Here is a 15,611-nt window from a genome sequence, read left to right on the forward strand (position 1 = left end):
GGGCACATGTCTCATCCCTGAAGGCATCAAGAATTGATGACCTGTGGTGTTATATTTGGAATATAATTTCCTCTAATAATTTGCTATGGGCTAAGAGGGTGGGGGATTTTATAAATGCTGTTGTGAGAAAATACGTTTTAAAAAAAATCAGTGGGTCTTTGGGCAAATACATGGAAGCAGCAGAGGCTTGCAAACACATTGATGTGATTACAGTTCATTATTCTCTCACTGGTTTTGTCCTCCTATGTTACTTACCATGCACATGTGACTCTTTGTCCATATCATGTGGGAAAAATGTAATTTTCCATACCCATGACTCCTCACTTACTGTATTTGCTCAGAGCATGAGAAAAATCTACATTTCATTTCAACAAGCCTTGTTCTTGCTCAGCCATCGGGGGTCACTTACAAGGGTCTGATTCAATTATTCTTCCTTTCACAACAGGAGGAAAACATTTTCATGGTGAATGGTTTGCCTAAATAGATTACCATCTCAAATAATTCAATTTCCGTTAATTTGATTGATTTCTTACCAAGGGAAAAGAAATCTTAATTTAAAACCATTGCATTTTCTAATCAAACATTAACTGAGAAAGAGGCCTGGGCGAAAATCTTTTATTACCAGTTTCCACACTAATTGAAACAGAAAATGCTGACGGCTTCCCTATTAAATGTCACCAGCAGTATTCAGTGTGTGACGAGCTCATATTCGAGATCGCCAAAATAAACGTAACCGTTTGCAAGCTGCGCGGCCATTCCTCCTCATATAACGCACAGATTGAGTGCAGACACACGCTTTCTCATAACCACAGAGAATCTATGGCGGGCCATTACTACAGAGGATCCAGATGAAGCAGTTCAGTCATCTGATCCATACCCATCCATTATTTATCCCGCTCGGGGAGACAGCGATGCTGGGCTTCTCTTCTCAGAGAGACCCAGGAACCCCATCTATTCTCATGAGCAAAGGAAATGCCATGCAGTGGTGGAGTGAATCACCAACACAGCAAAAGGGTGACGAAGAGACAGGGAATGAAAACAAAAGTTATCACTGTTGGAGATATCATGAGACATCAGGTGCGCTGAACCTAGAATTATTACAAATCTTAAAAAAAAAACACAAAAAAAACGAAATATAACTTATTGAGAATGTCTGCACCCGGTGCACCTTGCAGACTGGTGCCCACCAATGTGATGCTGTATGAAAATAAAGCAGCCTGACCGGGGCTGCGGGGAGGAAACACCTTGTGGAGACATTGTGTGAGTGGCAGGCAGAACTGGCGAGCTGCCACAGATAATAACATCTGAAATAAATTTGATGTGTGGAATTCAATCTGTAGTGATAGGGACGGCTGCAGCATTAGAGTGAAGTTCTAAATGCTATCTACTCATCCATGGAATGAGGACTGACACCGCAGTCTCAGAGAATAGATTGTGCAATTAGCAGCCTTTGTGCTGTTTTGACACAATGAAAGAGGGAAATGAGATTCAAAGTTGTCATGCATGGTTCTCCGTAGGTCTCCGATTCCCTTAAGATATTCCAAATGTAGCACGTCTTCACCATGTTTCAGGTGTGAAGGAGTTGCAGGGTTGGCACTGTGGCATTCCGTGTTAATTTAGATTTATTAATAAAATGCTGTATTTTGATTTTCACCCTGGCAGCTTGGACGCTTTTAACATGAAGGTCCGCTGTGATTAGCCTACTTTTGGATGGGCATTGATTTAATAGCTACAGTTCCAAAGTGTAATACTCCTTTCAGAGCAAAGGGGGCGCCCTTTGAGTAACATTGAACATAATGGTTCCTTATATGTTTCACATGGTTGACCTCCAACAGTCCCGTCTTTACAGCAATTAGGATTTTAAATAGGGAAATATACACATGGACACATGACAAACATGAATGACAATAACGCTGCATGTTTACTGTCTAGAAAGAATCAGAAAAGATAACATTGTTATCTCAAAATGACTCCCCAGAAAACACACATCCACTTATTACACTGCAACTTAACACCGTCTCATCCTGTTTACTTTATCATGAAAAAACAGTGCTGTTTTATCTCTGTTGATAATAATTGTTTGCGCTGTAAAACTTTAGTTCAGCATTTGATTGTGGGTGAGTCTCACCCACATGAACTGTCATAAAAGAAAATCACTCCTATAGTGAAGTGTGAGTGTGTGTGTGTGTGTGTGTGTGAGAGAGAGAGAGAGAGGGAGAGAGAGAGAGAGAGAGGCTCTCAGTGGTGAGTTTATCTTGATGCTATCTTACACTTATTCTTATGATGTCCGAGTACAATTTTCCTCTAGGGAATTGCAGGGATTTGCAGTCATTATTAAAGCATCCTCCGAAGGTAGCGGTGTAATATTCTTCTGTTATTGCATAGTAACCTACTAGATGTCATTTCAACATAATGCAGCCCAATATGATAGCAGACTCCCTGCTTGAGCCCTCCCTCCGCCTCTCATGTGTCTACATTTTCATCCCATGGCCGTCTCTAGGTGATTTAGCGCCGCCAGTCTCAAGCAGGTGTCCAACATGGCGATCACGGGGAGCGGATCTCTCGCTATTTCTCTCTCTGTTGTCGTGATTTCAGTGGCGTTTCTTCCTAAAGGTAAGTTTTGTGTTTGTGTGTGTATTTATCTGTGTGTGCGTGAGTGTGTGTGTGTGCGTGAGTGTGCGTGTGTGTGTGTGTGTGTGTGTGTGTGTGTGTGTGTGTGTGTGTGTTGCGTGATGCAGAATTACACCTTCCACAGTTAAAGCCCGGAGACTACCGGGGAGAAGTTGTGGTGCGTTTGCGCGCTGGATGCGCACAAGCTTTTCCCCCCACGAATCTCGGATCACTTCTTGGATTTTACTGGAGTTGCGTGTCCTCTTCAATCTTCACGGCGTTCTTAAGCTGCATGTGTCGTAATTTCAGAGCTGATAGAGAAGGTGTTGTCCTGAGTTTTTATTGTAAGAGGCTGCAGAGGACTGCCATAAAAAAAGTAACGTGCACAATTACAAAGCAAGAAAGTGCCGGTGATAATCTGGTGCGGTGGTCGTTTAGTGTTCAGACCTGAGGCAAGTTGGAGGCAACGGTACGTAGCTCGTTATTATCACAGCAGTCCGGCCGTGAAAGGAAACGGTCGGACGCATAAACTGCTCAAGCCTCTGTCCCAACTGATTATAAATCTCTCAAGTCTGCGCTTCAGGTGCGCTTTGGAGAGAGAGAGAGAGGAAAAGAAAAAAAAAACAAAAGAAAAAAACACGCATTGCAGCTCTGGTCTCGCAGTGTCCTCTGGCCGCACAAGTGTGTGTGTACCAGTCCGCAGTCTCCACTTCCCCTGCTGTCAGTGAGGCTGGGAGATGTGCATCTGACATGCCGCTTCAGCGTGCAACTGCATGGACAAGAGATTCGCACAACCATTGCAGTCCCCCGTCCTGATTATTTCCTCCGCCGTTGCATCAGAGTTGCATGCGTCAGATTTTTTTTTTCTTTCCTGGAAAACGTATCTGCTGACAATACTGACGCATGTGGAGCGGTTAAAATGTCAGCTAGTTGCAGCTGCTTTTAAATCCCTCCCCGTGATAGGATGGACATGTTGTGCGGTCAATGCCCGGGCTGTTGTAATGGCATGCAACAGTTGCACTGACAGGTTTTATACTACAAAACCACTTTAGTACAGCTTTCAGATCCCAATCAGTGGCTAAATACGGCAGTGGCATCTGCATCACCCATCAACAGGTCTGCAGAAACTGAAAGTGTGTGTGTGTGTGTGTGTGTGTGTGTGTGTGTGTAGTGCAATGGATGAGATGCCCTCAAAATGAGGTTAAACTGAATTTTTAGACAAAGTATTTTCTATTTTCCCCAGCCGCTTTCAAGGCTTTCCTTTCACAGTTGTATTACGGGTTGTGCTGAATAGCAAATACAATGACATTTACAGCATTGTCTCGCATCTCCTTGTCACGTTAATTTAATTAACCTCTCAGTCAAATAAAATAATGTATCATGAATGCGCAATAACCCGGGGCTCGGTGCACCCGAGGTTGCAGCATTAGGCAAACCATGCATCCTCTCAGATCAGGTGAAACAATATGCTGTGACACTTAGATTTCTTCTCTGTACCAGTTTTTCTAACTTACCTTTGATCCGTAGCTTTTAGGCAACCATTTAGAGGGGAATGATCCCAGTGACTACAACGTGTGTTCACATCTTGCTAGACAGTTTATTATGAAGACACAGAGGAATACAATGGTTAACCAAAGACACAATAAGAGAGAGACAGACAGGTAATCCTGGACATCACAAAGGGAAAATTCCTATAAGCACTGTTGAAGCTGGAGCTCAGCACCTCTTTTTGAAATGCTGTGAATCTGCATTCTAACGAAGAATCTATTTAGCACTGTTTCTCTCCGTGAGTCTCCTAGGGCTTGGCCTGTTGGAGCATATCAGATGGTCGTATCTCAGAAGGTTGTATAATCCCACTTATTGTCCGTTTAAAGTCATTCGTCAGGACTGAGTGATGGTGAAGTGGATCGATACGAGCTGTCGCGAAGCCTCAAGGCACTGCTGAAGGACAGGGTCTCCGAGAAACAAAAGGAAACATACAGCTGTTACGCCGCTTTCGGTTGCCAGGTTGCATGTGACAGAGTGAGTGATTGAAGATGTCCGTCTTTGGCTGCTTATGGCGAGGTTTGGATTCGTAACAGATGCTGCTGAAATCTGTGAGCAGTCTGCTGCTTTGCCCTTAAGCTTTGTGTTCTGGAGGATGGTATATGTATATATATATATATATATATATATATATATATTTGTTATATTTCCTGGATGATCATACAAGTGCTGAACTCTCTGTGTTTGACCTCTGTCAGTGGTGAGCACCTGAGGTCAGAATAACAACAGGTTGATATGAAACCTTGTCCTGAGCACTAAATAATAGCCGGGACAGGCAGTATAGACAGCTGCTTAACTGTGTACAAATACGTCACTTTTACACAGCGTTATATTGTTAAGGTACATAATCATTAACAACAAAATATGCTTCATTCGTGAAAGTGCTCTGATGCAGTAACATCCATCCATCCATCATAGGCGGGGTTCACTCTGGACGGGTCGCCAGTCCATCACAGGGCCATCAGGCGCAATTAGGGGCTCAGTATCTTGCTCAAGGACACTTGGACATGGTCACCGAGGGAAGTGAGAATCGAACCAGTGACCCTTCAGTTGCTAGACAGCCACTCTACCTCTGAGCCAGGCTTCCCTTCAGATAAAATACTATGACTGCAACATGTAGTTATACCTCCTTCTGTGCTATTATTGGTGTCAAATATCAGTATTTTTTATTTCCTAACTGTGTGTCACAAATAAAATCCACCAAGTTCCTTATTGCACTTGTGTGCCTTAAAGACTAAGACTAAGACTGTGTAGGCTGTTGTGCATCGTTTCATCTCAGTTGTCCAAATTCAGTGAAAGTGACACCACAGCGCAGTGAATAGATACATAATTTTCGACATTTAAGGGGTTGTTATTGTTCAGTTCCACAGACATTGTGACCTATCAAGGTGAATTGTCTTTCAATAAATCCAGAAACTATGTGATACTGTTATATTGTGGTTTACTCCATCATCCTTGATTCCTCATCGGCCTCTGGAAGGTATTTAAATATAAGTAAAAAAAAACCAAAATTGAACATACAAATACACGGATGAAGCGTGCATTGAAATTGCTCTTTTGAATTTAGAGCAGTAAATGTTTATGACTAGGAGTGCAAGTAAAGACTTAAAAAAATAAACTTAATTTAGATGATTTTAGGTAATTGATTGGGTCATATCTGGAGAACATCAAATAACTGTGAAAAGGGTCTCTATAAAGCCCAAGATGATGCCTTCAAAGTAGTCGGCCAAAGCCTGTATAGATCAATTTACCATCCCAGAAAACAAAAAAATCACATCCTCGCTATAAAAATGGTTGACATTTTTGCTTTATAAAATGACAGGGACAATTAATTGCTTATGAAGACTGTTGCCGATCAATTTTCTGTCAGTCGATTCATAATTTCAGCTCTGTACGCACAGAGTGACACATATTACATCAGTGCCGTCTCTGCAGCACTTGCAGCACAGAACCACGTTTTCAGGGTAAATTTAATATCGCACTTAATGGCCCTTTCATATGTGCTCACGTGTAAAGTACTTCATCGCCCGTACATCGAGATCACCACAGTACATCATTTGTAACAATAATATACTCTTCTATTTAAAGAAATAGAATTTATTGCTCATTAAATTTACATTAAACTGCTTAATAAGCCTCACTCTAATTGCTAGATAATGCATGGCACTACTTTATGCGGTGGCAGCTCATCTTATCCTTTAAAGGGAGGGGCTGGCAGACAATTGGCAGCTGATACATGTGAGGAATTTAGGGCCTGGTGGTTATAAAGGGGTATGCAGTTACCATGTGTTTCTCGACTGTGTCTGCTTTGAATTTTCCTGCTGTACAAACGTGTGTAGGCGTCTGTAAACCACAGCTATTGAAACCCATCCCTACCTCGCTCTCACGTTGCAGTGTGCTAACGTGTGTCTGCGATGTAAATTCACGCTCTGTCTGAGGTGTTTTATGAAAATAACCTGAGAGCAAAGGGTCTTTGCTGGTGAAGAGAGTTTTCACTTTGTTGTTTGTCCTTTTTCTGTAGCAAAAAAAAAAAAAAAAGGAAGTTGATCATGACGGTAGAAAAATCTGTAGTTCACTTTATTTGCCGTGACTGTGAGGTGAACGATATTGCAAGTGACGGGCGATGCACGCTGTCGTGTGCGGTAACTTAGTTCTGTCTCCGTCACTGTGTGGAGGCTCATATCGTGCAGCTTAATATGCTGCATGTCCCTCTTGTAATAGAATCCTTTGCTTTCCACTGTCGTTAAGCTGTGTGAAGTTTGGGATTAGTGAATCAAATCTCTAAAAGTATTCCATTCTGATGTTGTAAGATTTGTCACATTTGAAGAGGAGGTGCGTCTCTTTCTCTAACTCACCTGTCATGCAGTGATCACATAGTTTTCCTCTGTTGGTAGCCAGAAGTACTCTCGGTACACCCCACGTACAGCTTTTTAAAACTCACAACAACAACAAAAAAAAGAAGCAGATTGACCCTGTTTCTGTCGCGAGTAGACAAGTTGCCGCTCTGTTTTTTTATAACCTTGTACGTACGTGATGTTTGATACAGGAAAGCAGGCAGTAGCCATGTTTCGATGGTTGGGTTTTTTTTTTTGTTACGAGTCTGTTTTTCAAACTCAATGCTGACTGAACAATGGTACAAAACTAGCAGGTTGAATTTGTGCTCAAAATGACAAAGCTGCTGGAGTTACAGGCAGAAGCAGGCCACAATAAGTAGTCACGCCAATACAACGCTTTCCCATCGCTGAGGTCAAGGCCTCAATCTGAGACATTAATTCTATTTCTTAAAAATCAATAATCAATGGGCTACTGTCCAATTCTGTCCTGCGTGCATCAGTTAGCGTTGAATGTTCAATGTGGAGCCACAGAACTCTGCATGCAGGGTCTCAATGGGCTGTGTGTCTCATCTCCGGTAGCCCAGAATCAGTGACCCCGAACTCCAATTCCATGATCTGGTAGGAATACACAGTCCAACATTCCCGTCCAAATTCTAATTGGAGCGCTTGATCTTTCATGTTTAAGGGCATTCTCGAGCAGGCTTTAATCTAGATGCATGTCAAGGTTTATTTTCCTGAGATCTGACCCCCGCTTTGGGAAGATTTTTTTTTTTTAAAGCATTAAGCTCTGCCACTACTTCTCCAGGCGGTCCAGGTGCTGCTGTAGTTCTTTTGTGGTTGACAGCAACACAAGCACAGAGTAAGAATTTCATTTCCTTATATTTGCGGTGTTCCAACAGTTGTGTGAGGTCATCAATGGAGATCAAGAGTGCGAGGGGTTTTGTCTGCTTGCATTATAGTGGTTCCTCCAAGTGAATACTTTAGCTGGGTGATTTTTTTTTTTTTTCCAAGGTCGTAGAAGTGCTGTAGACATGCTGTCACTTTGAATAACGTACCGGAGTAAATACGGAATCAAACCTCGAGATTTGTCTTTGGAATGGATTTGTGCTGCGGTGTCGAGCTGAATGACAAACTGGGGATGATCAAAAATGTGTCTGTCTGTGTTGAAATGTAGAAAACAGTCAATTAGGAGAAACAGACAGATGACAGGCCCTTTTATGGATGTGGGGACAGAAGCTTCCATTCATAACTCCACTGTTTTAATGAGGAGGAGAGCTGATGTCCCTGCTTATGAATATGACATTGTTCTCTCTTGTTCCCCGGATCTGAGAGACCTCCCTCCATTGGTTGTGCTGCATAGACGCTAACAATCAAGTCCACAATGAAAAAAAAAAAAAATTGAAATGCAGTGTTTTGTTTTGAAAAGGCCATAGAGTGCACATTAGTATGGGTGATGGAGCAATTACAAGCCACCATTAAGGCGGCGATGCAGTCAGTTCTTGCTACATGAACACATTGGCTACATCCGCTGCCACTGAGTCCTCTGAAACCTGTGACTTAGCATAAAAAAAAAAACAAAACTTCAACACATTCTCTAACCAAAGTCGCCAGTGGTATATTTGTGGCAGTTATCCTGGATTGTCCCTGGTCCGCTAATTTATCTCTCTGTTTCTCACACATAACATTCCAGAAGCCACTTAATTGCATGTCTACAAGGGCGGAGATGAGATTTGACTCCGTTGGACTTCATCTTACCTTTAGACAAAATTAGCACAGCAGTTTTCTGCATTCACGTTGAAGCCTTGTCATAAATACACAAATGAAGCACTCCCTGTTGACCTAGATATTTTTTTTCAATCAGTGAATAAATAAAGCTTTTACAGTAATGGAATATTTTTGATACAGTACTTGGTAAACTGCAGGAAAAATGGACACATTGAGGAAGGTTTTTCTTTGTATTACAAGATCTGCACTTGTTATCTTTACTAACGCCAGAGCAAATTAGATGACGACAAAAACACAGCAACATTTCCAGTTTCGAGACCTGCTGCAGTGTCATGAGGTAACATTTGTACTGATTTGGTACAATGAATAGAATTGACAAGACCGTGAGTGAGAGGAGGCGGGGACTGTAGCGCTGTACGCATAAACTCGCTGTCAGATAGTGAAGGAAAGTACATCCGGTAGTATTAATACTGCAGACATTTCAAACATCAAGTAAAGTGATTTTTTTTTTTTGACAACACTCATGCTCATTTCGCTTTACATTTGCTGGATATTTACACAGCCAACAGCTTGCAAAGATGAAACATTATACGGACATAAAATGTGGTAATATGCTCTCTGCTGCCCCCAGGTGGCCAAAACAGCAATGCAATTCTCCAATTTCTGCGTCTGCATCCTTTATCTTCCCCTTTCAGCAAAACAAAAGCTTATTGTAAAGGGTTCTACATGTATTACCTTATTACTAAAAACAACAATCAAAAAAGCTGCAATTGAAAACTCTAATATCAAATAAATAGAACTTTTTATTAACAAAACAGATAAGACAGCTGAATCTCCGGCGGCTGCTCATCTCGCTGCTGCTTCCTCTACACTCACAACTCCTTCCTACCCACAAGATTTTACTTTAATGTGTTCGCAAAGAAATAGGATAGGAAAACTGCACTCTTTCTGCCGCGGATAGGAGTGTAAGGAAAGCTCGACTGAAATAATCCCAACAAAGTTTTGATAAAATGCTTTTATTTGACGAATGTTTATGATTATTTACTTGAATAAATGGGTTTATTCCTGTTCTCTGATGAAGTTGAGAAACGGTGTATACACAGTGTAGGTCTGAACACTGTAAAACATCACGAACACACACCACCGCCACGAGCCGGTTTATGAAATTACCAACCGTCCAACTCAGCTGGTATTTTTGTCCGTCGTGTACACGTTCTCGCGCAGGAAGGAGCTGCGATCACACACTGCTGCTTGTGAAGGCGGCCTGTTGCTTATTCAAAGAAACATGGAACACTTGAAGCAGATTTATCAGAATTACAGACTCACCCAAAATCTGTACAAGCTGCGGGTACCTCCACGTAATGCAACTTATTTCTGCTTAAAGGCTTTTTTTTTTTTTTTTTTTAATGGGGGGGGGGGGACGTCTCTAATTCTCCTTCCTTGCGTCAACCCCCGTGTCAGTGTCTGCTCGCAGAGAAGTCGGGGATGCAGCTCACATTATCCAGAACTACACTGATCAGCCCAGAGGACCTCTCTGTGTCGTTTGCTCACTCAACCATGTGCTGTACCAAATATCCGAGAGAGCAGGGATGTTATTCTCACACATATTAGATCTTCTATTTCATCAGAGGATTCACGCCCTCACGGTTAAGAGTCACTTTTTCGGGGCCAAGGGGAAACAATAATGACAGTTTAAAAATAACACTCAGGGGAAAAAAAAGAAAACCTAAGTCGGCAGCGGATATTAGTTGTAGACTTGAATAGTCATATCAAATTTAGTTTACAGTAAAATTGCAATAAAAAGAAGAGTGTCTTATCATTCCGGTCTGGTACTAATACCTAGGTCACATGACACGGAGCAGCACTGAATTGTCAAAACTTCTGCCTCCTGATGTCATTATTTTGCTACTTTAATATTTCCAAGGACATATTGATCCACCAAGTTGGTACCAGTAAAGCTCACATTCACTGGGAGATAGAAAAATAAAGAAATGATCAAAACTTGTGGGTCTGAGTGCGAGATGAGCTTCCTTCAGCCTTCATCGCTGCCAGCGCACTCATCCTCTCTCACCTCTTGCAAGAGAAATGTGTCTGAGAAACTTGGGTGCGTTGATAAATGCTACCAAGTACAAATCTCTGCACTTTCTGTTTGTTTCTGAAGTGAGCCACCACACACATTGAAGCTGATAAAATCCAGTCAGTAGATGAATCCCAAGTAAAAGAAGCTCATCTAGAGAACCCTGGGACTCACAGCACTAAAACTAAATACCTGTTGATCAATGTGGAGGAGAAAAGACCCTTTCTCAAAGAGGGGACTGAATTTCCAATCGATGTGTTTAATTGTCAAGTCGTGACTAATCCAGTGCTTGAATGAAAAGGCTTGTCCTGCTATGAAGAGCACCGGTTATCAAAAAGATGTGTTTTTGTCTGCTTTGCTAAGAGGATTGACCTGTGAGGATGGGCTCAGCTCTGAATCGTTTTTTTTTTGTTTTTTGTTTGTTTTGCTCACATTGAGAGATATTGTGTTGAGGGCCTGTTATGATGGCTGCCACCTTGAGGGGAGTTGACCTGTGCCCCCCTTCAGCCCATCTTCTTTCTGATGTGTCCTCTGCGGTGTAATGGCCGGCCATTCACCCAGTCTGGAGGTTAGAGCTTTTCTGAGTCCACCACAGCATCTCAGTGGCGGGAGAGAAGCAGCTCCTCCATCGGAGCCTGATGAAATAACTGTAGAGAGAGCTGCAGCATGGAGGTGACAGAAACCTCCGCACTGAATCAAAAGTGCTTTCTAGCAGCGAGCGCCAACAACCGATAACACCTCATGATAAATATCAATAAATAAAGAAAGTAATGAACTTTATTTGTGCTGCACCTCTCATACCAAAGTTGCAGCTCAAAGTGTTTCATAACATTAAGAGAAGACATCAAAACCACGTGAAGAGAAAATTAAAATCATTTTAAAAGAGAATATTAAAAACCGAATGAGACCAAAACACACATGATTAAATGGAAATTTAATAAAATTAGAATAGAACGCACTAAAAGAAGTGCAGCAGAGAGCAAATCAAGGCTAAAGATTTACTCAATTAGATTCTCTTGTTGTGGTGGACGCACAAATTCCCTGGTTCATCCACTGGTTCATCCGTAACACACAGGTGGCCCCTCATATTTGGTTGTTTTCCTTTAGAGAAAGCTTTATTTTTATTCTTTGACTGCAGCTTCTTGAATTGAAGATTTTGCGAGATTTGCCAAAATAACCCCGGGTGAAGCAAACATTGTGGTTTTGGGGCAAAGTTGTAGAAAGCAGGCCGGCGAACTCAACTCTCCTGCTGCAGAGTTCAGTTTTGCAGACAAACATTGTTGACTTTTTTGTATTCTTGAGTTCTGGTTTTTGTGTGGTTTCATGTCGTTCTTATATTTTCCCCTGGTGTCTTTTTCTTCTACCTTCTTTTGTTTTTATTTTGAAAACCTCTTCCCTCTTCTGTCTTTCTTCCTGCCACCCCCCCCCCCCCCGCACACCTGTGTCTCCTCTGTTAATCAGTCACAGCTTTGCTCCCAATCTTTGCTGCCCTCCCATTCCCTGACCCGTTTCTTGTTGTGTCATTGGGTGAGTTGTTTAGGGCTTTAAAAAAAAAAAAAAAAAAGTTTTTAAGAAAAAAAAAATGAAACGGTGCCATTACCTTTAAATACAGTGTTGTAAGGCTGTGGTCATTAGAAAGGCGTCGCTGCTACAGCTTCAATACTTTGCATTACGAATACAAATGTTGTTTTTTCCCCCCCAGGCTTCTGTATTTCTATATTTCTATCTAGCCTGAGAGTTCAAGACAGCCATATTGCTCGACACCACCGTGTGGAATCAGTCTCTCCCTGTGTTTTTGGAGCGCTGTTTGCAAATGCATTCACGTCGACTGAATGAAGTATTATCCCCTTACACAGCAGGATGAAGCAACACTTGGGGACATCACTAGAATAGCCAGGTCTCTCCATGTTTCTGTTTCTTTTCAGCAGTGTTGCACTCCACCATTTCTCTAATGTATTTGAACTGTTCTCTCAGAGGTGCCATCCTGGAAAGAACAAAAGCCTTATAGAAAGACCTCCAGATGGAAGACGGCAAATGCAGTATATTTGCAGTAATAGTCCTATGATGCATTACGTTGCGTGTGTTCAGTCTATTTAAACAAATGTGGTGGTAAAAGCCGTGTGAAACCCAAAGGGATGTTTTTGAGATCATTTGCTGTCGCTGACTATCAGTCCTTTTTTCATTCTGTAATTTTCAGTATCAAAAAGCAGCACCACCATAAATCTTGATTGAAAACCAGAGAGAGTTAGAAACTGGTGAGTGAATTGAAGATACGGCCTTAAAATAAGGTTGCTGCATTTTTTGCCTATTAATCATGATAGCCGACACAGTAAATGTCAGTTTCATCAAATCCACTCTGAAGCACTTTATGAATGCATTTTTTTAACCTGATGATGCATTCATTGCATAAACTATAACATTTTTTTTATGATTTTCAATAGTTTTTCCACTGCAAATGCAAAAGAAAGAGGAAATTACACCCGAGTTGAATTTAACAAAACAGTATTCAACAAAATCAGAGGAGAACGGCTGGTTGTGCTGAAGGTCCGATTTGAGAGGAAAATATTTTGACGGTGCAAGTTGAATATCTTAAATGATGCGATGATCTTTAACCCGAGTTAAATGTTGTAGAACACCAAACCGCTGATGTATAAAGTGGCTTTGATGATGCTCCATGTATGATTGAGGTTTTTTTTGTTTTTAATCCCCAGTCGGTGCTGTACTTTGTAGACGCCGGTCCATGAGCCCGTGTCTCACAGCCGGGGGAGACCAATGTTATCAGCCTGATTTGGAAAACAATTAGCTACAAGCCATTAAGCTCACTAATCAACATGTTCTATCAGGTTTGTTTATCCTTAGCAACACTAAAGCGTGTGGGACCAGACTCTAGTGAGCTGTCTCGACCAAGTAACAGCGCCTGGTGATTTTTACTCATTATTTACGCAAAATATGCAAGTTATATTAATGTTTGGATGGATTCAGATGAGCTTTTAGCCTCGCTCCTTCCTTCATGCCAAGCTAACTTCCCAGTGTGGCTTCTTGGCTATTTATTTAGTACTGGAGGGGTACTGGTCATGTGACCTACCTCTGGGCAAGAAAACGAGCAGCTGTTTGTTCCAGTCAGTGCTTTATTTACTCTCAGCATCTGTTCAATGAAGTAAGAAGCACAGAGATGCGTCGGTGTTAATTTCGGTATGTTGTGTAGTTTCGGCATAGGTGCATTTCGCAGCATCCAAAACGCTGCATTCACATTCTCTTTTTGTAATCGTCCTTTCACTACTTGTGTTTAGTTGCTGACACGTTGCTGAGGAAGAAAAAGAAGGGATAATCATTCCAGGGTCTACAATTGAGGCAGAAGTTTTTTGCCTCCTCTCAAGGTGAATCATAAAAACATTCTCTGTTTCTAGCGGTTCTGACAGGTCGGCGCCGGCTGCCTCGGGGGCATCGTGCTCTTGAGTTCTCAGCTTGATGATAGAGCCATCTTAATTACTCTCAGATCTACAGCACTATAATCTGACATTGTCAGGCTGATCAAGACGGTGCAAAGCAAACGCTACGAGTCATTCACCCAAACCAGAAGCCTATTGATTACTTTTCATACTTGAGTCATTGCACTGCAGAGGGACATGGGAGGCAATAGATCTAATGGAAGTGGGAACTCAAAGTCACATTGTTTACATCTAAGTTGACAGGTAAATGTATTTGAAAGGAAATATGGGCTTGATCCAGTAGCAGCTTGTCTGAGGCAAAGAAAGAAAACAGCCGTGCACAGAGGAGTTACTGTGCACGCTAAGTATTTTCACCATCTATCTGCCCCCCCCCCCCCAAAAAAAGAACATAAAAACTCATAAAATGTTGCCTAAAATAGCGAATAAACACACCATTTGTGTGTCGATTTGAATCAGTCCTGACACTTTGTTGGTCTGGAATCTATCAACTTACAGGCGCGTCTTTCAAAATACTTCCTGTATTAATGCTATGAAATGCGAACTATCGAGTTCTGTTGGAAAGTGTTGGAATTATTGGAGGCGTATTTACAGCCCTGATTGAAGAGTTTGGCTACTCCAGGTGCTACATCAACTGATCTACTCCAGTGTTTGAAAAGATCGCTTGTACACAAGGGCTGCACAACCAAAAAGTCGCTGTTCATTTTTTAGTCTTTATAATAATATATGTGGGACTGATACTCACAACTAACAGACTAATTGATTTTGTCCTGTGAGTACAAAACCCACCTACTGAGTCAAATCGAATACATATCGGGATTCTAAATGGTTACATTCCTGTCTGATAAAAAAATTAATTAAAACTTAATGAACTGACTTACTGCAGTCGTAAGAGTGAAATGACATCCTCCCCTCTGCAGGCCCTAAAATCAATATCTAGGTCATACAGTACAGTCATATCACATCCATACAGGGTTAGTAGTACAGTTGTTAAACAATCTATATCTGTGAAGTGTGTGTGTGTGTGTGTGTGTGTGTGTGTGTGTGTGTGTGTGTGTGTGTACGTATACATATTTTAGTCGCAGTAAGCCACAGCTGATGTCATGGGTGTGTGTCGTTTTGGGGGGTGCGGTGCTTGTAGAAGCAGGCAGTTCTAATAGCGGCTCTCGCGCACCCTCTGGTCTCATGATCGCTGCAGCACTGTAACAGCTAATAGCAGACATTTAATGGACTCACATAACATAGATTTGTCATTGCTTCCGTTGTGCTGCACCTTGTATTTTTCACTGAGTTTCATCACTTCTTCTTTCTGTGCTGAAATTGTCACGTTTTTTTTGTTGTTGTTGTTGAATTCTTGAGCTACGATGGAGTCCG

General features: G+C 41.8%; 1 protein-coding gene across 6 annotated transcripts in view; it reads left to right on the plus strand.

Annotated features, from left to right (window-relative positions):
- cadm1b (cell adhesion molecule 1b) overlaps positions 1-15,611 on the plus strand; it is a 273,072-nt gene that overhangs the window by 128,373 nt on the left and 129,088 nt on the right. For 2 of the 6 annotated variants that reach the window (XM_086216675.1, XM_086216680.1), the window contains exons 1-2: positions 2,202-2,244; positions 2,501-2,613. The exons of 1 other annotated variant lie outside the window; for it this stretch is intronic. In XM_086216675.1, the coding sequence (XP_086072801.1) occupies positions 2,538-2,613 (76 nt within the window). In that variant the 5' untranslated portion in view covers positions 2,202-2,244; positions 2,501-2,537. Of the gene's footprint in view, positions 1-2,201; positions 2,245-2,274; positions 2,353-2,440; positions 2,614-15,611 lie in introns of those variants that run through there. 3 more of the 6 variants (XM_086216679.1, XM_086216676.1, XM_086216678.1) reach the window with 3 other exon arrangements.

The sequence above is a fragment of the Aulostomus chinensis genome, chromosome 10 (genome assembly GCF_037954235.1).
Source record: "Aulostomus chinensis isolate RoL2024-O1b breed Wild chromosome 10, RoL_Achi_v1.0, whole genome shotgun sequence".
Classification (NCBI taxonomy): domain Eukaryota; kingdom Metazoa; phylum Chordata; class Actinopteri; order Syngnathiformes; family Aulostomidae; genus Aulostomus; species Aulostomus chinensis.